The 27,006-nt window shown below is 32.8% G+C and overlaps 2 protein-coding genes and 1 long non-coding RNA gene across 8 annotated transcripts; 2 read left to right on the top strand and 1 right to left on the bottom strand.

The window, feature by feature from the left end:
• The first annotated feature begins 675 nt into the window (after positions 1 to 675).
• LOC114299944 (E3 ubiquitin-protein ligase BOI) lies at positions 676 to 4,154 on the top strand. 4 transcript variants are annotated; one of them, XM_082867888.1, is made up of 5 exons: positions 733 to 951; positions 1,032 to 1,092; positions 2,192 to 2,379; positions 3,039 to 3,394; positions 3,530 to 4,154. In XM_082867888.1, exons 3-5 carry the CDS (start codon positions 2,271 to 2,273, stop codon positions 4,070 to 4,072), a joined length of 1,008 nt encoding a protein of 335 aa, XP_082724014.1. In that variant the 5' UTR covers positions 733 to 951; positions 1,032 to 1,092; positions 2,192 to 2,270; the 3' UTR covers positions 4,073 to 4,154. The 4 variants fall into 4 exon arrangements, with proteins under 4 accessions (XP_082724013.1, XP_082724014.1, XP_082724012.1 ...); XM_082867886.1 differs by having other exon boundaries at positions 2,988 to 3,394; XM_082867887.1 differs by lacking the exon at positions 1,032 to 1,092 and having other exon boundaries at positions 676 to 951.
• Positions 4,155 to 11,629: 7,475 nt separating this feature from the next.
• On the bottom strand, positions 11,630 to 18,191 carry LOC114299946 (uncharacterized). 3 transcript variants are annotated; one of them, XR_003642497.2, is made up of 4 exons: positions 17,864 to 18,080; positions 16,769 to 16,947; positions 16,525 to 16,681; positions 11,630 to 12,266 (listed from the first exon to the last, which is right to left on the bottom strand). It is a non-coding gene; the product is annotated as an uncharacterized LOC114299946 (long non-coding RNA). The 3 variants fall into 3 exon arrangements; XR_014328605.1 differs by having other exon boundaries at positions 11,630 to 12,281; positions 16,525 to 16,947; positions 17,864 to 18,191; XR_014328604.1 differs by having other exon boundaries at positions 16,525 to 16,947; positions 17,864 to 18,150.
• LOC114299945 (polygalacturonase At1g48100) lies at positions 11,777 to 16,072 on the top strand. Its single transcript, XM_028244776.2, has 7 exons — positions 11,777 to 12,262; positions 12,859 to 12,990; positions 13,541 to 13,768; positions 13,869 to 13,913; positions 13,997 to 14,204; positions 14,818 to 15,008; positions 15,384 to 16,072. The coding sequence occupies exons 1-7, from the start codon at positions 11,777 to 11,779 to the stop codon at positions 15,780 to 15,782; spliced, it is 1,689 nt and encodes a 562-aa protein (XP_028100577.2). The 3' UTR covers positions 15,783 to 16,072.
• Positions 18,192 to 27,006: the final 8,815 nt, after the last annotated feature.

Below are 27,006 nucleotides of genomic sequence, written 5' to 3'. Positions count from 1 at the left end.
AACTCATTAAGCTTGAACGTATTTTAAAAATTATTAAAATTTTAATTCAAATTTATACAACCTATTATTTGTAGGCTTTACTTACCGATAATTCAAAAATGATAATAAAAATGACCTACATACATTTTATTCAAGATATCAATATATAGGCCTCATTTGACAAGTAATTTTTTAGCTAAAAAATTAAAAAGTTATTAAAAAAATAAAAAAGTCAGCAACTTATACTAAAAAGTTAAAGATTTACTTTTCTCTTTACTTTTTGTATATCTCTTCGTAAAAAGTTAAAAAGTCATCTCAAACATATTAATTTTTTTTACATCATATTTTAACTAAAAAACTACTTAAAAAACTTATTTCCAAACGAGGCCATAGTTCAAAGTAATCTCAACCACATTTTATCATTTATGATAATTTTCGTAACAAATTTTCATGATAAATAGAAAAATGGAAAAAACAAATGAAAAGTGAAGAATGAAAACAAGGGCAATAGAGTAAAAATAAAGTCTCCATATGATTTAGTTTTTAAATTAAATTTTGAGTGAGAAATTATGTTTTAAAAGATAAATTTTAAAAAGTGAAAATTTGTTTAGTTATATTTTTAAAATAGAGTTTTGAAAAGAATCTGTTAAAATTTTTTTTTTAAAAGAAAAAATTAAATTGGTGGGCGGTAGTAGTGGTGGTGGGACCCTCATCCAAAAAAATTACTGACGTTTTGGCCCTCATTCTTAAATTGTTCTTTCTCAAACTCACAACCCCCACCCCCACATCATTATTACGAAAACGCCGAATCCGTTTCCTCCATCACCACCACTACCAAATTGTTCTTAAATTGTTTTTTCTCTCTCTCTCTCGCTATTGCTTGTATGACGTATATATAACAGTGTGCTATGCGATTTGCAGGATCTGCTACTATATTTTGCTTGATCCTGACTCAATCCATCGTCTTTTGAGGTATATATATGTTGTTGAAGATATTGATTTTCTGTTCGTTTATGGACCTTTTTTTTTTTTTTTTTTGGTGATATGTTTAGGATTGCTGGATTGGGAATGGGAGTCTTCCTACTTCTAGCTCTTACAATCGGTGTGCCAAAGGTTGATTCTTGGGATGTAGTTTTGGTTGTAAAACAAAAGTCAAATTTCATTTTTTGTGTATTTAAGAATCTGATGCATCTATCTGCTCTTCTTTTCTTTTCTTCTCTACTCTTTTTGTTTACCATTCAAATTTTTTTGAAACAATGCATGTTTTCCTTGAATGATGCAACTTTTTATTTGAAATTTTGTATGGGGTTTCTGAATTGGTGGAAAAGTATTTCATCTTATTTATTGCCTTTTGACTTGTATGAATTTGGCAATAGCGTCCAAAGAAACCTAAACACTAAATGAATTTAGCAGATACAAAGCTAAATGATAGCACCCAATTTTTTCAGATTTGGCCGTTTGATCTATGATTTTACATTCATGGACGGTGACAAGATCCTTCCATTTAGCAGCACCTTAGGATGGCATAGCCTTAAAGTGAATGACATATCAAAAATGTTAGATTAGATGAAGTGTTGAAAATGTTAAGGCTAGGAAAAATAAGAGAACCCTCCTAATCCTAATCTATGTTCTTTTTTGGGGTGCACCTCCTAATCTATACCTGAATATATAAATGAACACTAGTTTGGTGATACCCTGTTTGTTAAGGTGTCACGTGATTTTTCTCTCAAAAAAGTCCTTAAGAAAACAAAAAATTCGTAACTTGTTCTACTGCTTGCTGTCCATCATGTGAAGGGCGATAGTCGAATATGTGGTTACTTTAGAAGAATCAAAGTTATGTTGGAACATCGCTTATTTTAAGGACTTTTTACTCTCATGTGCCACTACATGAGTGCCAACCCTCTAGCCTGAATAACACATTTAGACACATTCCCATAAGACCAGAAAGATATTGATGGGTTTGAATGTATCAACTTTGAGGAATAAATCCTTCAAAAGAATTTGAGTTCTCAAATTTGAACTCAAGGGATATTTCTTAGAAGTTGTGTGAAGGTGAGCAGCCATGATGAGCTTTGTATCCCTTTGGGTCTCAATTGTGAAACTGCAGGGGATTGTAGGTGATTCTATTGGATCTGGTGTTATACAAACATTTTTATCTGAGATACATCACCAGCTCATGATATATCAGAATTTGACTTCTCAACTTTTACAGGTGGATTTTTGCAGTTCATTCTATTTGGATTTTTCAGGAACAATAGGAATTGCTGTCAATTTAATTTGATTATTGGAAAATGTTGGGAGGCAACAATAACAACAATACTGTGCTTCCCATTTTCCTTGACGAGAATCATTTGCAGTATCAAGCTAATGCTTCAAATCAACTACAGTTATTTGGAAATTGTGAGTTCCCTTTTCTTTCCGTTGGTATATCAGAATCACAAATTTGGCAGTTTTCTTCTGTGTATGTGTATTTGTCCTCTTGTGGTATTGGATATGGATGTGTATTTGATTGGCCTTTTAACTTGTTGGGTGTATATTCTGCATTTGTATGTAATCTAAGGATGTGTATTTGGTTGGCCTTCTATCTATTTTGGAATTTGCTTTTCTGTTCTGCAAGATGGTATTTTGTTCCTGTTGGTTCTTATTTATAGAAACTTGCTATGCTTGGATCATTTGAAGCTTGCTATCCTTCCTACGCGAACTACACGAATGATGATTGTCACACTTTGCAACCAGTGGTTGAATGCTGAAATAGTGAAATTTACTACTCTATTGGCCTCTGTTAGTAGAAAAGAAATGATGCATTATACAATGCTTGCCTTTTGGCTTAGAAAGTCTTTAGGCAGGCCATTGTATTGGAAAATATGCACAAAGCGTGACCTGGTCAGAAGTTGGGTTTATTCCTACATCTTTAGGGTTTTGGACTGTGTTTTGTAACTATAGTTTCCAATTCCCTTCGTTCTAAAATCATGATATTACTTTGTTCAATCTTGTTGGCTTACTCATAGGTGGACTGAATCTTTTATGTACCACTCTGCAATTTTTTGTTACAATACCAGTTGGATGTAATGTTGATCCAGTAAATTATTTTGGAAATGAGCACAACCCCCCTATGCTTTGGCCTAACAAACGAAGCAGGGAAGCAGAAAATATGTCAAGGCGCCAGAAGCTTCAGATTTCCCTGAATTACAGTGTGTGTCATGATGAAGCTGATCTATCAGCAAGCATACCAAACCAAAACCCTGTATCAACAGGGCTAAGGCTGTCATATGATGATGATGAACGCAACTCCTCTGTTACTTCTGCGAGTGGAAGTATGACGGCAGCACAACCAATCATTTTGTCTCTTGGTGACAACATTAGGATTGAACTTGATCAGCAGAAAGAAGAACTCAATCAGTATATTAAGATTCAGGTATATTGGCTACTGCCCTCTTATATTAAGATTAGCACATTGTGTTAAAGTTCCTTCACATTTTTAACACATGCTGAATCACAGATTGTGGTTTTTGTGTGGCTCTCTATTTTAACCTGTATTTCTTACTAACAGGAAGAAAATCTGGTGAAGGGGGTAAGGGACATGAAGCAGAGACACGTGGCATCTGTCTTGACAACCATAGAGAAAGGTGTGAATCTGAAGTTACGAGAGAAAGATGTTGAGATAGATAATATAAACCAGAAGAACATAGAACTAGTTGAGAGAATAAGGCAGGTGGCAACGGAAGCCCAGAACTGGCATTACAGAGCCAAGTACAATGAGTCGGTGGTTAACATTCTAAAAAACAACCTCCAGCTGGCAATTTCACAGGGTGCCGACCAAGGAAAGGAAGGATATGGCGACAGTGAAGTTGACGACACTGCCTCCTATATTGACCAAAGCAACTACCTCGTCATCATTCCAAGTGGGCCCGGGAAGGCTGCTTCTTCCTTGAAGTACAACATGATTTGCAGAGCATGCAAGTCTAAAGGGGTAACAATCTTGTTGATGCCTTGTAGGCACTTGTGTTTGTGTAGGGATTGTGATGGGTTAATCAGTGTTTGCCCTATATGCCAGTTGGTGAAAACTGCTAGTGTCCCTGTGTACTTGTCCTAAATTAGTGTGATTAAATAACTTAAAAATTGAAAATATACTCAGAAATCTTCATTTTATTGAAATTAGTATTTCTCTCTATAAATTTATGGATTGAATGTAGCTGACTTGTTTAGTTCATAAATGAGTTCAATCTGAGATAGCTGTATGAGATTGTTATTTTGTTCAATATTCGGTTTAATCATGAACTTCTGGTCATACAAGATGTCAAGGAAGTTTGGAGGCATCTCTGATTGAATCAAATCAAAACCACAAAGCCTATGTTAGCAAATCTAACATGGGCCAATGAATTAGGCCTTGTCCTCCCCTGACCCACAAAAATACAAAAGAAAGAAAAAGCACAATTATGAATGGCCCGAGTATGGACTGGCGAGGTCTAGTCCAATCTGTGTATCTTATTACGGGTTTTTCTCTGATGATTAGAATCGTCTATTTTGAACTTTTTCTGTGTAAATTATACATAAAATTTTAAATTGATCCACTAATTGGTCAAAAAAGTAGAAATAATGATGAATAAATCACAAAATACTATTAATTAAACACATGATGTAGTTGTTCTGACTCGTGATAATTTCTGCTCGAGGGAGGGCCATAATAACATGCATTATATATATAGGCAAAGTTACATGAAAGAAAGTAAAAAGCTACATATCAACAAAAAGAACCTCATATCATGTCCTCTCCAAAACAATAATGTTTGGCCAAAAAATAATTACTTTGGGGGGGCCCAAAAAAATCCGTGAAGGTGAATGATGGGTTGCCTTTTTGTTGTCTATGAATTTGAGAAGTTATTTGATAAGTTCGGTCCATTATGTAGTCATATATCCACTTAATAAATATAAAACATATTACCATGTTATTTAAAAAATAAGAAATAAGGTGAAGAATCTCTTTGCTATTAAAAAGGTACACCATGTGTACTCTAAGTTAGAATTACTAAATAATTTCTTCATGTATTCGAGAAGTTATCTAGTACATTTGATCTATTATATCACCATGTCCACTTAATAATAGGAGATACACTATTATCTTACCTTAAAATAAAAGATAAAGTAATCGTGTGTCTCCTTATTATTAAAAGAATAAAGATTGAGAGATTTAATTTTGAAATTCTAAGTAGAGCTCTAATGATGTGGCAAGGAGTAGAGCCCACATGTGATGTGATGTGATGTGTGTACCTATATTTTTTTTTTTTTTCTCTTGCTACATCATTAAAACTCTCTTTAAAACTCCAAAATTAGAATTTTCTATCGTTGTTGTTATCGAAAAGACACCTGGCATATAATACAAGTCAAACCTATTAAATAATTTGTTTGATCTCATAATATATATAGATATATAAACAAATAGGTGGTGACAAACCATTTGTTATCAAATATTTAAAAAGATCATAGAGATCATACACAATAACAAACCAAGCCCTTCTCAACTGAAGTTTCACATGCCCAACAACCACCACCACAAAAACATTAACACCACAATCAGTAAAATTCTGCTTTGGTAGCTTAAGATAGTACACTATTGTCGTTTATGTGAACAATAGTAAAATTGTTTTCAGCTTCAAGTTTTAGAATATGATTAGGTGAACCCCTTTTTTAAAGGTGCCCTAAATTAGGTGATTATTATTTCTTGCTCTGTTCAAATGTTTCAGGTTTCTAATGAAAATTGGTTGGTAATGGGTTGATAGATGGTGGTTATACCAAACCACCCCCCCCCCCCCCAAAAAAAAAAAAAAAAAAAAAGAAGACAAAGTGTCAAAAGGAGAAAGTACACAACTCATCAACACATTTTCCTTCGAGTTCATAATTTCTCACCATTTATTGATGTGGGCATTAGAGAGATTTTAACCAATACCACACTGATGTCAAATTTCGTTTTCCTTGCAATTTTATCTGTCTTGTTCGCTACCACGCTAGAAAACATATCAATCAATAAAGTATTTTATTGTTTCATTGTGAAGTTAAAAAGTAAAATTAACCCATGATGAGGTTATAAATTATAGATATGACAAGAAGGGAAAAAAAATTGAAATAAAATGTTGAAATTAATAGGTTAGAATTGTAGAAAGGAAGAAGATAAGTCACTTTCTATTATATAAGTAAACTCTAGCACTTCCATAGTGTAAAGGGATCTTCTGAATAGCTACAATATCTTCAATGTTGGTATGGAGACTTTGCTTCCCATTCATCAAACAACCCCTCTATTGGAACGATGCTTCCAAGGGAGAACTATATTCTTAAAAAGGTGGGAGAAAAAATATAAAAAAAAAAAACAGCAACAACAACAACTGATCAGTCCTATTCATTGTCAAGAATATTGTATAAGAAAATGTTTCATGAGAAAAATAGATCAAAGAAAATAGAAATGATTTGCATTCTCATTAATTGTTCAATTTTAAACTTTCCCGCAATAATAATTTTGAAATTTTGACAAACATTAGTAAGAGGAAAAATATTTCTTTCAAAAAAAAAGTTACAGTGAATCTATATTTTTCTCCAACAATTGAACAAGATTGATACACCATCTAACTTTTATTAAAAAAATTAAATCATATTATTGTAAGTATTAAAACAAAATATTAAACACTTTTCTTTTAGCATAACGTTAGCATCAAAAAAGAGCCTTAATCATCTATGTGCTTTAAGGTTCACGAGAGGACTCAAAGTTCACGAGCATGTTGCACAAAACGACGGCATAGAAGGTCGTATTCAATCTCTTCTTCCTGTCCTTTTTGTCCTTTTTTTTTTTTAGATTTAATTCATATAAAAATTCAATGAATTACAATCATGATAGTGAAAATCAAATATAATATAAACTTTTTACACAGGAGAATCCACACGCATGTAGGAAGATTTGAACTAGGAGTTCTGGTCAATCAAACTAACCTCATTTGGCTCAATCTCTTCTTTCAAAATGTCTAGTTATCATTTTGATGGGTGGTTTACAAAGTATACCTCACAACCCAAAAAGCAACACATAAAGTAGTGACATCCTTGTAATATAACAAATTGTATAATGAATGTGAATAATGTAAATATAGAATACAGCCATTATATCGTACGTAGTGCCATCAATCAATAAAATAACCATAAATCTAAAATTATTTCTAGTTTATTTATATAGTAGATTGGACCGGTTTATTTTGTAATAATAGGTTTAGGAGTAGATAAGATAAACCAAATCGAGCTTGCAAGGTTAGACAACACGTATATGGGACACGATTCACAAGGGGACCGAGCAGGGCGAGTTTTGACCCGACCCATTTGGCAATTCATATGTTTTTTAAGCCAAGTTTGAGCTTCACACCTGTGGAATAAATCACATAAAGGCTGCAACGCTTATTCAGCATAGTGGGCACCCAGAACATTTCTACATTTGATGATAACATGGTGGTCCTCCCATAAAACCAACCACATTGAGGTCAAACCTATTTCTTGGTTTTTTTTAGAGATTCATCATCACAAGTCTTGATCAATCTCAATTTTCCACACTTTTTGTCAATATGGTCCTCCAATTAAAAATAATAGAAAACCTTATATATAGATGTGTACGTAGTGTTTTCGATCAATAAAATTAAGTAAAAAATATATACATAAAACCAATATCGTTTTTCACCAAATCAATCAAGGTTGGTCAGGTCAGCCAAAGATCTTCTGTCCTGAAGTTTCGTTGTCTCTTTATCTCAATACACTCTCAATCGTTAAATTATATGAAAATGTCGAGATGTATGAAATTTAAGAGATTATCTGATGGTTTAAAATGAATATAGAATGACATAAGATTTTATGTCCAATCAAGTCCACTATGCTCTTATTGGTTGAAGTACACCATGTAAGGAAAAAACAGTTAGGGTTGTGAAGATTAGGATTAAACTCATTCAAAAGATAGGCTTGCTTATGAATTTCTTACCCAAAAAACATCTGAATCCAAGTATCACTACTTAACCAAAACAGAGAGAGAGGTCAAAGTCATAGAGACAATCTTGTGGGTTATGAAAATGAGGTGTGTGTTAAGCATTTCTGTGAAGTTATAGCAAAAGATGAGGCTGATGAAGTAGATGGACATGGCTGCATATATATATATATATATAACATGTGAGTATTGTTAAACAAATTAATAAATTATATATATATATATATATTTAATTTATAGATATGATACTGATCATATGATTAAAATGTGTTATGTTTAGAGTCTAAAATTTCGTTACATTTAATAAGAAAACTTTATAAAATTTATTAATTTGTATAATATATTTTTATGTATTTACACCGAAACAACAACGAAATTGAATTAAAATCACTGGCATTTATAAGCTAAAAAAGCAACCCAAAAAAAAATGCCAATCACATCGCTATCACTTTCTTGGAATTGTAAGGGAATTATTGTCATATTACACTTTCTTTTTTTTTCTTTTTTTGTTAATTTTAATTTTCTTTCCATGGTGATATGAGCATACCCATGATGTCATTTTCATTGTTATTCCTAGAGCATGGTCTTCCCTCCCCCCAAAAAAAAAATTGCAAATGAACTAAACTTTGGAGTGTTTGTTTGATTTCAACTGGTTAAAAATTAGTTTATGAATTACTGACTTTATATTATGACTAGTTCCTACAAGCAAATGTAGGAGCTTAAAAATTCTAGTTCAATCTCAGGCTTAAAAATTTTAGTACTTAAAAAATTCAAATTCACCTCGACATAACTTAACTGTATAAATAAAATAAGCTTAAAAAGAAAATTTGTTTTTACATAATTCCCAATAACATGCACCACAATTTCACCCAATTATTTGATAATTTTAATAGTAATTTACACTTTTTAACCTTTGTAATTTGACTTAAATTTTATTTTAGTCATTTTTTTATAATTTGATCTCTACACTTTAAATTTAGTTTCAATTTAATTATTCTATTCAAATTAGAGGTTAAAATTAATAATTTGGAGACCCTCGTCAATTTTTTGAGATGTACATGCAGAAGAAGAAAAAAACTAATGAAAATTTTGGTAAAAAGACCAAATTGAAACTATGGAAATTAAAGTGAAATTCGAATAAAAGAAAATTTAGATCAAAGTATAAGGGTTTAAAGTATAATTTTTCCTAATCTTAATTATTGTAAAGCTATATATCAAATTGTACAGTGTTCGTACGTGACCTAAAAAGTGAAGTGTTTTTTTTGTTTTGTGAATTAAATTATTATTGGTTATGACTTACAGTTTGTATATGGAGTGTTTTGGAAAAAAAAAAGGAAAAAAAAAAAAGTTAACTTTTAATTTTTTACTATTTTTGGGTCACGACATTTTTTATTGGCAGAAAAAAAGGTTGAAAAAAAGGTAAAAAATTAATTTTTTACTAACTTTTCAAAACACCACTATATATATATATATATATATATATGCACATTAAAAAAAAAAGTAGCAATCTGTGGGCGCAAAGAAGCTTGTTCTTGGCAATTAATGCATTTTGGTTTTTTTTTTTTTTTGGGTTTTGTGTTTGTCTTCACAAAACATTAAAATCCTGACAGAAATCATTCCCAGTGCCCTGGTAGGTCAAAATTTCCCAGTTTTTCAAATTAGTTTAATATAGAATTTAGTTATAAAATTAGACATAAAACATTCCTAAATAAATAAGATTTTATAAAATTTATTAGTAAAATTCATCTCAATTTTTTTTTTTATTCATCTACATTAAATTATTGAAGAGAAGACTGCTACGTATCATTAGTTTTTAAATTTTTCCATAGTTGTATATCACAAAATATATAGCAAGATATGATTCATTTTTATTATTTTTAATAATTATTTTTAGAGTAATACTATACAAACAAAAAATTTCAAAAGATGATATCTTTGGTGATCCTTTCATTTCAAACCAATTGTAAAAATATTACTGTTATATCATTCTGAATGAATTTTATATATAAAAACTTCTGTTTGTAAATCATTCTCCTTATTTCTAAACACGAAACCAATCAGAAATAATAAAAAAACGATAATATATAACAATATTTTGGTTTTAAAATAGGAAATGTTTGTTAAATTAAGAAAGAAAATTGAAGTTTTGGGGGACTATATGGTAATTTGATGGAGGTTAAGAAGACAAAACAAAAGAAAAACTGTAGCCCGTGAAGGTTGCATGTGATCAAAAAAGATCTGTTACAATCAGTGCGCCTTGACACCGTATAGACCCACTCACGTGTCTTTTTGGCTTTTACATCAAATACACCCAAAAATAATAATAATAATAATAAATAAAATTCAAAGATATATACATCAAAAATTAAAAATATATATAATTTATATATGAATAATTCTTGGGATAATCAAAGCTAAGATACACAAATACTAAGGTCGTCTCTAACAGTTCACCAAATCTATTATCAAAATTAAATTTGGTGAAAAAGAGATACTTTTTGTACTTTAACGGTTTCACCAAAACGGTATCAAATTGAGAACGCTTTAAAATTTTCACCGAACTAAAGATCTCTTGCACCTTTCAGCAATTTATTGTGTATAGCAATTGAGTGTGGACCCACCGAACGACCGGCCAGACATTCGGTCGAATGTCCTCCCGAATGACCACCTCAAGCAAAATTTTATGAAAATTTTACACCGCAAGGTCGACCCCCCGGTCCACCACCTTTGTATCTTTTTTTGAGGAAACAAAAGTGAGGAAAAAAGTGAGTTAAAATTGTTGTATTTCCCATTTGATTTCTTTGAAACTGTTTGAGGGTCTGCATTTCTTTTCATTACATTTCTAAAAGTGTGAGTGAAAATTATTAATTCAACTCTTTTCTCATCTAGTTTTGATTTCAATTCCAATTCTCAAAACAGATAGTGTAGTGACAAGCAGAGATGAATAAAACTTGAAAGATACAAAAATAATTCTAAAAACAACAGTAAGGGATTTTGGTTGAGATCTGAATGCCGAAGATGTTTTTAACCAAGACCCTATTTTACGCTTACAAAAATCATGAAAATTTGAAATCAGGTAATGCTTCTGAGTGTGGGGAAAAAAAAAATCATTTTCCTTGTCCGGTTGGCCGATCGATCGTCTCCCAAACGTCCACTGTTTTTTTATGAAAGGTACAGTACACCGTTGAAATGACTGATATCAAATTGAGGAACTCCCCTTTTTTTACTTAAATTTGATGAAAAAAATAATAAACTGTTAGAGATGTCTAACAAATTAAGCATTATAAATTCAATCCAATCTGCATGCACAATTAAAATGAAACACAATTAAAATAAAACTCATTTGATCAAGAATGCCATACTGCCATATTACATGACAATTTGTCGAGACAACAACCGAAAAAAAAAAATTCCTCAAAAGAAAAGTTTTGTTTTATTTGACGGTCGATGCAATTGACTAACAAAGTTCAAGTTTAAGCCCGATGTTAGGGATGTTGAAGATTGAACCCAATCACATGAGCAATCGACGAGTGGAAAGCAATCAAATATTGCTCTGTGGCAAAGGTGGGACCCTTGATGATCTAAACAAATCCCAACAAAATGTCGCAAAGAAAGAAGGAAAATCATTAATAAAAGAGAGAAGCCAAGTAGAAAATGAAACATAAATGTCTAGAAAATTTCTAAAGTGCACAGAATCAAATTACAGTCAAATTTTGTACACGTAAAAAAACTGAAATGCTAAATTACTAGACAATCTTTTGCTTATAGCTGCACAGAGCACAGCCCCCATGAGTTATGTTGTGCTCTTCCTATTTAAACCTATCAATCAGCACTTCCTTTTCGCTATCTAAGAACTCTCTCTCTCTCTCTCTCTCTCTCTCTCTCTCTCTCTCTCTCTCTCTCTCTCTCTCTCTCTCTCTCTCTCTCTCTCTGAGATTCCAAACACAGAACATGAGTGCATTTAGCTTCAGAAGCCTCACATTTATGATGTTTATTACCTTCCTAATTTGGTCATCTCAGATAGACACTTGCAATGCCAGAAGAGGCAAGCATTGGAGGCAAAGCAGAGCTAGCTCGGCTTCTCTGTACAAGAAGAAAGGAAAGAATCACCACCAGCACCATGGCAATAACGGCAAATCAAAACATAAACATTCATCACCAAAAGCACCTCCAGTGCCAGAACCAAACATTCCACCATCCCCGCCAAAGCAAAGTCCTTCCACCGTCTTCAATGTACTAGATTTTGGCGCCAGGGGAGATGGAATATGCGACGACACAAAGGTACCTGCAAATTCTTGTTCTACGTTCAGAAATCAGAGACAGTTAAACTCACTCTCAGAATTCATAGTTACAATGCAAGTCCTTCAAAAAATTTTCTGACCTTTTCAACAATTCATAGAATCATCAACACAATTAAGCATATCCTTAAACAAAATTTCAACAAATTATTGTACTGAACTCTGTTTTTGCAGAATAGTTGGTTGCCCGGGTTACTAAATGGGCATTATGGTCAAATTTTCTTACCCGTGATTTATTAGTAGAGGACAACAAAAAATTAGGTAATTGTTACATGCATTAGTATTTAGTAATGAACAAATCTATAAGTATATAGAATCATTGTTATACAATGTAACAAAAATAAACAACTAAGGGAAAAACAGCAGACCAAAAACAGATAGGGCCCACTCGAATGATTCCGGTTACGGCATTTAGGTCAAGAGTTCCAACAATAATTGTATACAGTTCTGTTCAAACTCCCACCTGTAGGATTATAAATAAACATATAGACATTCTTTCTAGCTGGTAAAGAAACATACTAAATGCTAATAATTGTTTTGTATTACTGAGAAAATTGTATTTTCTATGGTTCGACGCAGGCATTTCAAGCAGCATGGGCAGCTGCTTGTAAAGTAGAGGCATCAACGATGATGGTCCCATCAGAATTCACGTTCCTTGTGGGACCCGTTTCATTCTCTGGTTCTAATTGCAATCCAAACATTGTCTTTCAGGTAACTCAATATCTGCCACTCCAAGAAGCTTTTAATCATTAAGTAGAAAAATGTGTTATCCAACCTAATATAGTTATATCCATTCGTAGGGTCTTTAAAAAGTAACTTCTTTTATCTTATGTAGGGCTGCAAACTAGTCGATTTGAGACGAGCTATGCAGGGCTCGAGCTTGGCTTGAAAATTAATCCAGCTAGAGCCCAACTCAAACCTCGATAGTGAAGAAAAAGTTTGGCTCAATTATCAAACTCGGTCGGCTAGTTAAATACTGTTTTAATATATGCATATATAACACATTTTATATTATTTAATATATAAATATTATATTTATCCTATTATTTTAATGAATAATAGCCTAAAATTTTGGCTTGGGCTCGTTTATATATGTAACAAACCGAGCCAAGTAGAACCCTTACCGAGTCAAGCAGAGCTGAGCCGGATTCTTGAGCAGCTCGGTTAATTTGCAACTCTAATCTTATGCGACTTTTTTGCATCATGCATTATTAAAAATGTAACTTCTGAGGCAAATCAATTAAGTATTTTCACTTTTCAGCTTGAAGGCACAATTATTGCTCCAATGAGCTCTAAAGCTTGGGGTTCAGGTCTCTTGGAATGGCTTGAATTTACGAAAATGATAGGAATCACAGTTCAAGGAACAGGCACCATTGATGGAAGAGGCTCAGTCTGGTGGCAAGAGTCCCCTTACAATGACCCCCTAGACGACGAATCAAAACTAATTATCCCATTAAACAACACGGTTGAAGAAAACTCATCAATTCCTGTAACCAACTATTTGCTCTGACCTCTCATTTCTTTGTCTGCATCTAGTTTCTCCCTTATCTAAAGCCTCATAGTGCTAATATTTCTACAATGTGTGGCAGATAAGCAATTCACTCGGTGGGAAAATGCCAAGCATAAAGCCAACTGTAAGGACCACTTCAGACTTCTAAAGTGAAATTTTTTTACCATGCAAACCTTTAAACATGGTAATTGTACTTTGGCTCCACAGGCACTTAGATTCTATGGGAGTTTCAATGTGACGGTCACGAGCATAACAATTCAGAACAGTCCCCAGTGCCACCTCAAGTTCGATTTCTGCACAGGAGTCTCAGTTTTTAATATGAATGTCATATCTCCTGGTGACAGCCCCAATACTGATGGCATCCACCTACAGGGCTCCAAGGATGTGTTAATCCGCAGTACTAATCTTGCATGCGGTAATTTACTTGTAAAATTGTTGCATTCCTAATTTCATAAGTGGTTAAGCCCTGTTCCCTACATCTCTTTAAAAGATCTCTGGAATTCAAATTGAGGCTATATGGTCTAAACCACAATATACCTAGTGCTAATTGATGACATTACTAGCGTAATGGACAAGAGACCTCATACAATTGAGATACCTGTAACATATTCCTCTATACATGATACCACAAACTTATCCTTCCAGTCACTGAAGTCCAACAACTAATATTTTGACACATGGCAACCAGTCATCACTTATGTTATCCTTGTCCCCTACAAGCTAAATGGGGCCGTTACCAGACACGTGTTATACCTTGTTTCCTCAAAGAACAATCCAGTATGGATTAGGTTTAAACCCACAAACCGCACAGACAGGTTTAGCTTTTGTCGTATTCATTCACTTTTTCTTTTGTCTTCTCTAGAAATAAGAACAACTGCTTTCTCCCCTTTTGTCCTCGCATTCTAATGCTTAAGATTTAACATTGAATTAAACATAAATGAAAACCAATTTATTACAACATAGACAATAAACATACAAGGTCCATGCATCAAGTACATTAAGATCTCAAGTTTTAATGCTTTGTGCAGGAGATGATTGCATTTCTATACAAACAGGATGCACAAATGTATACATACACAATGTGAACTGTGGACCTGGACATGGAATCAGCATTGGAGGGCTAGGAAAGGATGGCACCAGGGCCTGCGTCTCGAACATTACTGTCCGAGATATCAATATGCATAACACAATGAATGGTGTCAGGATAAAGACATGGCAGGTAAAGATACAATCCGCAATTCATATAGCTGCAAAGTGCAAATTATGCTGAAATAACACAATTAAGAATATGATTTAGTGAATCTAACAAAAAGTCTTCATAGAACCAAAAAAACTCTCAAAACCAAGCAATTATTTCCCACTAGAAATTGCCAGACAGACTCAAGTAGAATCAAGTTTTCAGCAAGATGGAGTTTAAAATTTTAAAGGAGTTTTGACTTTACAATTTCGACCTCTTACATAAATTTCAGGAATTATCTTTTTTTGTGGTAATAAAAATTGAAAACTCTGAATATCATCCAATTTCGTCCAAAACAGCCAATTCATTACCAAGTCAACTTGACATTCTTCCTAGTTCTAATGTACTTTTATGCAGGGTGGATCAGGGTCTGTACAAGGAGTACTGTTCTCAAACATTCAAGTATCTGAAGTTGAACTACCAATCGTAATTGACCAATACTATTGTGACAAAAGGCAATGCAAGAACCAAACATCTGCTGTGTCCCTATCAGAAATCACGTTCGAAAAGATAAAAGGAACTTACACAGTGAAACCGGTACACCTTGCTTGCAGTGACAACCTACCATGTGTGGATGTCACACTAACTGACATAGAACTAAAACCACAACAAGAACAGTACCACATGTATGATGTCTTCTGTTGGCAGACTTTTGGAGAGTTGAACTCTCCCACTGTGCCTCCAATTGGTTGTTTACATGTTGGCAAGCCATCAAACAACCGGATTCAAAATGATCATGATTTATGTTACACGTAGCCTATGTATATTCTGGTGTAGTTACTTGTGTGGTCAGCGTGATTTACTGGCCCCTTTCACACCATTAGATAGAGATGTAATAGTGCATACTATAGTAGCGGTAGTTTTAGGGATTCTTCTTTACTAGGGTTACATTTGTTCTCATTGTGTGACCATACAACATTGTTAGTAACTAAGAGTTTGATTGTAGGTGTAATGCAGCCTTATCTGCTAAGGTAAACTGTCTGTTGTCAAATATATATACATGTGTATCTATGAGATGTGTGATAAAATAAATCACCAATTAAACATGATTGAAATTTGCAATCACTAGAGAAAGTACAAGTGGATAGACATCATGTGTGAGTTTCATATTGGTGACAGTAAATGATAAACACATTGTTTTCAAATCTAAAACACATGAAAGCATCATAAATGAACTTCCACAAACAATTTACTGTGCACAGTTCAAGCAAATTGGTTATGGAAAAGATATGCATAGCAAGAACGAGAATACATGATATACATACATATACACTAGAGCAGGGAAAGGTCAAATTTTAAAATTTAAGGAAAGTGCAGACCTGAAGCAAGTAATTACTAGTGAAGGCTCATTTTAGATGGAAACTCTAGAAGGACAAGAACTCTAGAATTAAGAGAAACACTAATGCACAAAAATGATAGGCTAAATACAAGACACAAGTTGATGCATTTATCACAATAAGGAAAAAAAAAAATTCAGCATTTATATTTTCAACTGTACCTGGTTATTTTCCCCTTCGAGTTCCCAGTCTGTACAAAGCTAATGAGGGAATTGACATTACCCTCAGATTCAATGTGCTCCACTTAAATAAATTTTCTTTTACTCCAGCTCTTGGAACATCCTACTTAATTAATAGTTGCCCATGAATGAGAATTTTCTAACAGATCATATGGTGAAAACCATTAGCTTAAGGTGTAGTGACTAGAAACCTAAAAACAAAAGCTAACAGTCATGATGTCCATACCTCAAAAAGGGAGTATATCAAGGAAGTACATAGTTTGAGATAAAGAGTTTAAAAGGTAGCCAGCAATATAACAGTTTGGTACAAGGAGTCAGTAGCACAATCATTCGGTAGAGATAAAAGAAGCACTTCTGCGACTTACATCCACGTCGAACACTGTCCCTTTTTATAGTGGCCAAACTCTGCAGATAAATAGCATATTGTCAGTTTCCAAATAATTCAAGAATATCCCATATAAACACTGCAAAATTATCATATCACACCTAATAAAAAAGTGTAAATTACCAAATGCTCAATGTAATAAATAAATCCCAACAAACCTCAAACATTTATTCAGTCGGTCATGGTAGAATAACATATAACTGCCAAACCGCTGGGCTCAACAAAATGGTCATAATGTAGTCCTTCTAAACTAGTCATGTCAATCTTATATTGATCAGGTCATTTACAAATTGTGAACGGAAACCATATTTTTAGACCTTGGAGCATCACCATTATTGTGTTAGTCCATAACAACATCCAATCAATATGTAATGATAAACAAACAAATTCCAGTGAACTTATCAGAAACTAAGGACAAATATGTACAAATTTATTTTAATCTAGACAAAAAAAAAATCATCAAAGAAGTTATATACAGGGTGGAGATTCTGCCAAGATGGGATGGGAAACTGGAATGGTAGCTATAAATTCGGAAGAAAACTAAGATATCCTTGCCTTTGACCATGGACAACATCAGGTTGTATTTTAGTGTGACCTTCTTAAGGTTTTGTTTCAAAACAAGATGGAACCCTTTACATACATCAAGCCTATAAGCTCTGAGATAGAGAAAAATAAGAGAGAATGAGAAAACACTTGATAATTAGGAAATATTTATAGGAGAGGTAAGAAGGTGTGAAGGTATTGACTAGTGACAATATCCCTGTGAGCAAAACCTGAAGCTGTTAGAGCCGGCTTCTATAAAAAAATCAAAATTGAACTTAAGTAAATCTCAGAAGTTGAAGATAAACTGCTGAAGAGATGACACTAAAACAATGGCAACAAGTGAGTCTGAATCTGAACTGGCATTTTGAACAGTCATCATTAGGTTGAACTTACCTCTTGGACAGACTTCATTTTTCTTTTGAGCAAGAAGATATAAGAACAAGAATCACCCCATCTCCAGATTCCTGCACTATACCAGATTGCTATTCTGATTTCCTTTCAACCACCTCCACAACAGAAATTTTTATTCCTGCCCAACCCTTAATATTCATCTTATACCACCAATAAGTTATTGCCTTAATATTAATTGCATTGTTTACCAAGCCATCACTTTCACAGGCACTGTAACAACTTCTTTGGCTTTAAAAGAAGTGACAGCTGGCCATGTCAACCCCCACAACCTTTCACAAAATCACATGAGCTTCCCATGGAAAGATTTCAATCCAATTTGTGGAGATAAGTGGGTTACAAGTAGCTGAAACAGCTCATAATTGTTACAGTTGATCCACTATTTTTGTCATTGTCTTATCTCCCACCACGACAAAATTTGGCTATTATTGTATCCATCATCAGCCATCTTAAATGCCATGAGAATCCTCACTAAAAAGTGGAACTTCCATTAAAGCTTCCATGAATTTGAAATTGCTACTACTCCACCTGTCAACTAACTTTCAAATTGCCAGCAATTTCTGCACATATTTCCAACCCTAAGGCATCACGAACTCATTTCTATGCCTGTAGAGCCATTCAGAAAAACCAGCATTATTGACACAAGTCAGTCATCAAATGCACCAGACCACTTCTCTCCATTTAAAAATTCAACAATGCAAATTGATTTATAGACATCTTAACTACACAGAAAGTGGCTGCCAAGAATGGTGAGAAGGAGATTATTGTAAAGTTAGGCAAACATAAGGAAAATCAACAGTTCAGGTTTCTATACAAATCATTTTTTTTTAAGATTAGACAGCATTGTAAGTTCTAGCATCATTTTGGTTTGGACAAAACCAACTCCAGCTGGAGCCAAAAAGAGAATATTCAAATGTTCTCAAGTTATTTTTACTGATTATTGCCAATATGTTCTGAGGGACACAATGATACAAATCAACTCTATAGTGAAAATAAAATAAAAGGGTAACATAACAATAAGGACTACTCAAAATGAACTACTATGCTCATAATTCATCAATTTTCGGTGTCATTAGAAAAAAGTCAAGTATATACAAATCACCACCATAGCAAAAATACAATTAAAAGAGAAAGAGGGAAGGGAGATAAGATAAGCATGAATACCTTCTGTGAAACTGGGAACTTAGCAAGAAGCCAAAAGATTCATCAAGCCTTCTTCATAATAAGTGATCCAATCCATCAATCACAAACCACCCACTTCTACGGGCAACAAACTTGCATGCTCAAGAAGCACATTCACATTTGAGACAACTTGAAAGGAAAAGCACAATTCTCTTGTTTGCTAAATTATGGGCACTAGGAAAGTGGGAAGAATGGTAGTCCTCATGGACTCACCTCATTGCAAATGAAGCATGCAGAACTTGAGACCTTTTGATAATGAAAGCGTGTATAGGATTATAGGAGAGATAGGGAGATACAATTATGAAGTGCCAGCCCCAAAAGCCTTTTGTCTATACTCCATATAAAATAAGAAAGCATCCTGACAGTGTAAATTTGAGCAGTAATTTACCAATTCAATGTAACCTATAATGCCATTTCTTAATGATGAGAAGACTAGTGGTAGTATTTACAAAGTGCAATAATATATGATTTCCTTGAAACTCCAAAATGCCACAAAACTAGAGTTTTGAAATGAGGGGTGTAATTTAAATTTTATGAACAAATTCTACATTATTGCATGCAAATCCCCTCAGTGAGAGTGTTAGCGATCTTCTAATAGAATTCAAGGCTTTTGACTTCCCTCCAACAAACCAACCCTTTGGCATGATATCCGCTATGAAATCAAGAATAGAAGAGATCACATACATTATTTTGCCTATGTATATATATATATACACATTAATATTGCTTCAAGTTCGCCAATCAAGTTTCACAAGTGGTAGTGAAGTATGATAACAAAAGTTGCATAAATAATCAGCCATCTACCATATTGCATTCGTTGGCCCATTACATGTATTCATTGTAAATGAACCACATAATAAACTTTATGGCTAGATGTACAGTATAATTATATTCAACTCTTTTGCGTTTTTGTGCCACAAAGTTATGATTCTCACTAATTTAAAATTCGTGCCAACTAGACCTGAACTTAATAATCCATAATCAGAGCATTCAATTTTTAACCTTTTTTTTTTTTTTTTTTTTTTTTTTGACCAACATAAGCGAACACAATTAAAAGCTCCACATGAAATAGACCGAGTTCTGAAGATAAGGAACAAGTCGAAGCTAAATAGGAACAGAAACAGCCTTTATTTTCACAGACAAAGTTCACCATTTCATAGAAAACAATACTCGATCCTCCTGAATGGAATATCCAAATACAAAAGAGATTGAAAGAGAAAATCAACAATAACAAAATTAGCTTTATCCAATTCTTCCGATGTTTCAAATATCAATTTCCACCATTACTGTTTAGAACAGTCTTACAATATGACGATGGAAACCGAAACATTCTTGATTTGAAATTCATAGACAAAATTCACCACTTCATCAAAAAATAAAAACTCAATTCTCCTTAATAATATCCAAATGAAAAAAAAAACACAAAAAACACAAAACAAAACAAAAGAAAACTAGTAGCTTTGTCCCTCTATGAAATACATTCATTCATACAATTCTCCCATTGTTTCGGTATCAATTTCCTCCATTACTGTTAGAACAACAACCATCACCGTGATCGTGATCATGATCGTGATTCTTGTTGGAACGACCATCTCCATCGTTGACTTCGTCATCGCTGTCGTCCTCGTCGAAGGGCTTCTCCTTGTGGAATATACAGCATTTCTTGGAGCTCTTCTTCTGAAGAAACTCGTTATCGACGGTGCCTTCCTTCCATGTCACCTTCTTCTTCTTGCGATTGAGTCGCAGAGTTAGGGTTTGCGGAGGCTGAGGCGGTTGTTGTTGTTGTTGTTCTTGTTGATGCGGCTGGGTAGAAGAGGAAGTGGAAGGAGATGAGCGATCTAGGGTTAGGGTTGTTGTGGTGGTGGTCGGTCCCAATTGCCTTGCTGTGCTACTCATTGATCTCGCCATGTCTCTTCGATCTCGGATTGGGGATTTTGCAGGACCCAACAAATTGTTCGCGCGTTCTAGGGTTTGATTGGCTTCGCACCCGTGATTTTTTAACCGTTTTAACGGCCCGTTTGGATGTCGGAAGATATCTTCTCGAAATAAAGGAGAATTTCTTCTTTCCTTTTGTTTGCCTATTTTATATTATTTAAATGAAATGAGAGTTGTTGAAATTGGTTTAAAATATAAATTATTTTTTGTTATTTTAAAAATTATATTTTATTTTTTTTAATTTTTAATTTTTTTTAATAAAATTTATCTATAAATCTCATCTTAAGGAATGGTGATTCATTTAGTTCTAAGAATTTTTTTATAGACTAATTTGTCTCATTGATTTTGGAAATATAAATTTAATATATTATTTAAAAATTAGATTTATAGTTATATTCTTATTTTTATTATATTCCTTCTCTTTTGTGCTAGAAATGTAAGGTACACAATATATGATAATCAAATTTGGAATGAATTTTTATGTAAAAAAAATTTTATTTTGAAAACGTTTCAAAAAGAATACAAAAATGATTTAATAAGATTCTTTAAACATTTCAAAAGGATGTAAGATTTTTCAAATATTTCGAAAGGAGTACAAAAATTACTTAGTAAGTTTTGGCCAAATACTCCCTCCGTCCCAAAATATTAGTCCCTTATTCCATTTTTCATTGTCCCAAAATATTAGTCCCTCTTTATAAATCAAGTACAAAAATAATGTAAATTTCCTATTTTGTCTTTCTTTTTAATTAATAAACAATTTAAAAAGTACAATTATGACATTGATATTCTCAAAAAATGTACTATCAAAAGGGTAATTTTGGAAAACCAACTTTTTTCAAATGCAATAAGTGTACTACCAAAAAAAGTTGGATTCCCCAAAAGGGACCAATATTTTGGGACGGAGGGAGTATATAATTTCAAACTGTAATATTCCAATGTAACACTCAAACGTAATACTCTAATGTAACACTCTAAAAAAAAAATTTAGTGTAATATCCTAAGGGTGTGTTTAATTAGACGGAGTGGATAATGGGGGATTAGAATCCATCGGACTTGAGTCCAGTTACTGTTAATCTCCCGGACTATTTGGTTGGATTGGATAGGTATCCTGTGTTTGTTTTTTCATGAGATTAGATGTCTGGAAATGACTATTTTTAGTGAATCTAACGTTTGGTTTGACGTATTGGATAAGATAAATGAACAAAAGACTATTTTACCCTTTTCAATTGTTTACTAAGTAATAGCAATATTAAACATATCTTTAATATTTTAATTATTTTTAGCTAGATTAAATAAAAATTTATTTTATTTTATTTTTTACACAATTAAATAAATTTATTTTTTTAAAAATAAATAAATAAATAAATAAAATATCAATAAAAATTTATATTATTTTTTTAATTAAAATTTTAAATAAATTTTTTTAAAAAAATAATAATAATTAAACAATGAAATTAAATAAAACATCTATTAACATTTAAATAATAAAATTAAATAAAATATAAACAAAATTTTAAAATAAAACATCAATAAAATATCTATAAAAAATTATTTAAAAATAAATAAATAAAATATCAATAAAAAGTTAAATAAAATTATTTTATTTTTAAATTGAGACACTTAAATTTTATTGAATTTTATTAAATATAATACATAATTAAATAGTAGATGATCAAAATGGTCATTTCACCACCTAAACCCAATAGTAAATAATCCCCCCAAAATTGTCTCACACCCCCCCAGGATAATATAATCCCCCATATGGGGGATAAGGAGTCCGGTCGGACTCCATGTCCGGCAGACTAAAAAAAAACAACATCGGATTGGATTTACTATGCGGATTACAATCTGCACAGTAAATAATCCCCCCTTATCCCCCAATCAAACACACCCTAATATAACACATAAAAAAAAGTTCTTACTGTACTTTTCCTAAATGTAACACTCCAATATAACGCTCTAAAAAAACTCCTTAGTCCAACACTCTAAGGTAGCACACAAAAAATTTTCTTATTGCAACACTCCAATGTAATACACAAAAAAAATTCTTAGTGTATTTTTTCCAAACGTAACACTCCAATATAACACTCCAAAAAAACTTCTTAATATAACACTCTAATATAACACACACAAAAACGTCTTAATGTTAAAAACACTCCTTAGTGTAACAATCTAACGTAATACACAAAAACTCATTAGTGTAACATTCTAATGCAACACACAAGAAAATTCATTAGTGTATTTTTTCAAAATATAACAGTTCAATATAATACTCTAAAAAAATTCCTTAATGTAACACAAAAAAAAAAAAAAAAAAATCTTTGATGTACTTTTTCCAAACGTAATGCTCCAATGTAACACACACACACACACACAAAAAAAAAAACCCTCTTAGCATACTTTTAATAAACGCAATGCTCCAATGTAACACTAAAAAAAAAATTTGTGAGATTCTTCAAATCATTCTAAAATGAGTACAAATATTCTTTAGTAAGTTTTGAGTAAATGTATAATTTTAAACTGTGAATGTTACGTTTAGAAAAACTACACTAAGGAGTTTTTTTAGTGTTTGTGTGTTATATTGGAGTGTTACGTTTAGGATTACATTAATTTGAGTATTATGTTTAAAAAAAATACACTAAGACATTTTTTTTTTTTTGGTTATATTGGATTATTACGTTTGAGAAAAGTACACCAAAGAGTTTTTTTTGTTTGTTACGTTGTTACGTTTGAGAAAAGTACACCAAGAAGTTTTTTAGTGTTACAATGAGATGTTACATTATTGGGCCCCGTTTGTTTGGAGTTATGGGAAGCGGATTGGGTTTGATAGTGAGGAGGGGATTGAGAATGGGGTGTTTGTTTTGAGAGATAGGGAGGGGAAGGAAGATTGGTAAGGAAGAGGTAGAGATGGTATTAGAAAAATAGTAAAGGGATTAGAAATTTTTTTATTTTTTTATTTTTTATATATTGGGAATTTTTTTAAAATATAATGTTTATTTTTTTTATATTTTTATATTTATTTTATTATTTTATATAAAAATAATTTAACAATTCCTCACTAACAATCCCCTCACTATTAATCCCCTCACTATCAATCTCCTCCATTCTATCTCCCAAAACAAACGGGGCCTTGAAGTGTTGCATTAGAGTGTTAGGTTTTTATTCGTGGTGTGAGATCTATTACAAAATGAAGGAAAATCCAAAATTTCTATAGTACAACTTGCCTAAGTCCTCGTTTGGTAAACATTTTGGGGCTAAAAAAGTACAAAAAAATAAAATAGGCTATATAAGTCAATAAGACAAAATGTTACATTCAAACCATAATTATTATACTTTTTCTCTTACAAAAATAAAAAAAATCCAAAAACAAAAATCAAACGAAGCTAAAAAAGTCCCAACACAAAAAAGTTTACTACCGTAACCAATGTCAAATGAAGCTTAAATGTGTTATTTTTCATTTTGAGAAGCTTACTTTTATCTCCAAAAAATACAAAATGTTTGCCTAAAAAAAATTGCACTAAACACGAAAACTATTGTACACACTTCAAAAAATAATAATAATGCTTATCATAACCACTAAATTTATAAAATAAATTTGAGTCATTGATTAAATTGTTTAAATTACTATTTTTCATATAAATGAATAAATATAATTGACCCTATTTAAAATGTTTATGGATTATATTTAAAAAATCATTTATAATTTACATCACGACAATCATAATCTTGAAAATTTAAATAAAAAAATCAAGAAAAATTATTAAATATTTTCAAAATATCATACAATATTATGTACATGATATTTTTGAATAATGTAAATTACAATACATAAGTGTGTTATTCATAGAAGATCCAAGAAGTCTCTTTTGGCTGCATCTAAAAAAAATCAACTTAGAGCATCTCTAATGGTTCAAGTCAAAATGGTTTTGCCAAGTTATTTTTTGGTTTGCTACCATGCACAAAAGTCAATTTTTGTCTATACCACTCCAATGGAGACTTTTTTTTTTTTTTTTCTTTTTGATTCAAAGGAAATTCAAACAAACAAAAGTTTAGAGAAACAACAAATTAAAGAAAAACAAATAAATGAAGAACTAATCCCTCAGCACACTAACTCCAATCATGTCATTAATGATCAGAGCCTTCACTTCGTTAGGAGGTTCTTCAAGCACCAGTACATGCTCATCTTGAGCAACTCTCATGTTTGCAAGAAGATCAGCACATTTATTTCCTTCCCTTGGGGTATGGCACAAGGAGCAGTTGCACCTTTTCAACAGAAACTTTGCATCCTCTATGAGAGCTTTATATGGTGAGTTAAGGCATGGTTCAATCTGTATTTGGTTGATAGCCAGTTCTGAATCAGATTCAATATCCACTCCCTCGGTGCCTTTCTGGAATAAGATTGTGAGTCCTCTGTAGATAGCCTATAGTTCAGCTTCGAGACTGGAACAATGTCCCAACTTTCTATAAAATCCCCAGATCCATACCCCCGTTTCATCACGTAGCAACCCTTCATATCCAGCTTGGCCTGGGTCAACTTTAGAACAGCCATCAACATTTAATTTAAGTTTCCCTGCAGATGGACAAAGCCAATGAATTAGTCTATTTTGATATAGCCTAGGGTTGAGGACAGAGTGATAGGCCTCATCAATCTCATAAACATAATTCCTTATGCTCTTGAGACTAATTTGAATGGAAGGATTAATATTTTCAAACAGAAGTTTGTTACGATCTTCCCAAATTTGCCAAAGAGTTATGGTGAAAACAAATTGCCATTTTTTGCCAAAATACTCACTTTTATCTTTCAAATTGGAGGTAATCCATTCAAGTATAGGCTTATCACAACCTTTCTCTCACCAGTTCCTATTTTTTATTTCAATCCAAATGTTTTGTGAAATGGTGCAGTTTCTGAGGAGATGGTTCATATCCTCGCTAGGCAAACCACTTCTAGGACACAAGTCAGGTGTTGTCATATTCCTCACAAGTCTCATGTGATTGGTTAGCAGCCTCTCTTTGAGAATAAGCCATAGGAAGCATTTCAATTTCTAGGGGATCTTTAATTTCTAAAGCCATTTCCAATCCTTACCATCTCCTTCCTGCCTTGCAATAAGCTAATAAGCTGAAGTTGTAGTGAAGTTGCCACAGGTGGATCCAACCCAAACAGGAGTATCAGTGTAGGTGACAAATCTGGGCCTATGGATTTTGAGGATTTCCTGGATATCTTGGGAGTTTAAAATAGATTTCAAAGTATCTATGTCCCAATAGCCCTCTTCATTGAGTATTGAGCTAACTTTTTGAAGAGCATTATCCTGCTGGGCGGTGTAAGAAATAGAAAATAGTTGTTTCCCACACCACCAGTCACACCATGGTGAAATGTTCTCACCATTTCCCACATTCCATTTTACTCCCTTCTCCAAATGATCTCTCATTCTGCATATGTTCTTCCAAGTATGTGAAGAACTCCTCTTGATGGGCCAATTAAAGATGGAATATGAAAAATCTAGAAATTTCCTAGATATTGATTTGTGATTATGTATCAATTTTAAGCAGTAAATATCAATCCCAATCAAACAATCAAGACAAATCGACACAATGATTTGAACGTGAAAAAACTACAATTAGAGCGCCTCTAATTGTAATAAAAAACCATGGGCAAAAGCAACAAAACAATCCACTAAAAAGACATAAAGGAATTACATAGGTATGCTTTCAATTACCTAGTGAATCTACGCTCGAATTTAACCAACCCCTTTGTGCCTCTTCCAGCCCCATCTTCACCTCAGAATTGTCTTTCCCAACGTTGAATCTACAACGACCATGTCGAATCACGACGATGAGCCACTCCAAAATCCACCAAAACTTCAGGCTCGAATTCCCCAGAATCCACTGAAGAACAACTCTCTCTTTTGTATAGAATAAACAAACAATCCTTTGATGTATACTTCTCAAACCATGAGTTGAATACTCAATCAAACATCAAGGAAAACTAACAAACTAGCCCCAGATATAAACCT

This window comes from Camellia sinensis, chromosome 5 (genome assembly GCF_055761805.1).
Source record: "Camellia sinensis isolate YWXY chromosome 5, ASM5576180v1, whole genome shotgun sequence".
Classification (NCBI taxonomy): Eukaryota; Viridiplantae; Streptophyta; class Magnoliopsida; order Ericales; family Theaceae; genus Camellia; species Camellia sinensis.
The sequence above is the reverse complement of the archived record's forward strand: the minus strand, read 5'-3'. Positions and strand labels throughout refer to the sequence as shown.

What these genes read in the sequence shown, in the direction of transcription:
- LOC114299944 (XM_082867885.1), top strand. Translation starts at nt 2,271, where the DNA reads ATGTTGGGAGGCAACAATAACAACAATACTGTGCTTCCCATTTTCCTT. An exon ending in ACTACAGTTATTTGGAAATT is followed by an intron (nt 2,380 to 2,987) that starts GTGAGTTCCCTT and finishes GCTTACTCATAG; the next exon opens with GTGGACTGAATCTTTTATGT. An exon ending in ATCAGTATATTAAGATTCAG is followed by an intron (nt 3,395 to 3,529) that starts GTATATTGGCTA and finishes TCTTACTAACAG; the next exon opens with GAAGAAAATCTGGTGAAGGG.
- LOC114299945 (XM_028244776.2), top strand. Translation starts at nt 11,777, where the DNA reads ATGTTGTGCTCTTCCTATTTAAACCTATCAATCAGCACTTCCTTTTCG. An exon ending in TGCCAAGCATAAAGCCAACT is followed by an intron (nt 13,914 to 13,996) that starts GTAAGGACCACT and finishes TTGGCTCCACAG; the next exon opens with GCACTTAGATTCTATGGGAG. An exon ending in CAGTACTAATCTTGCATGCG is followed by an intron (nt 14,205 to 14,817) that starts GTAATTTACTTG and finishes TGCTTTGTGCAG; the next exon opens with GAGATGATTGCATTTCTATA.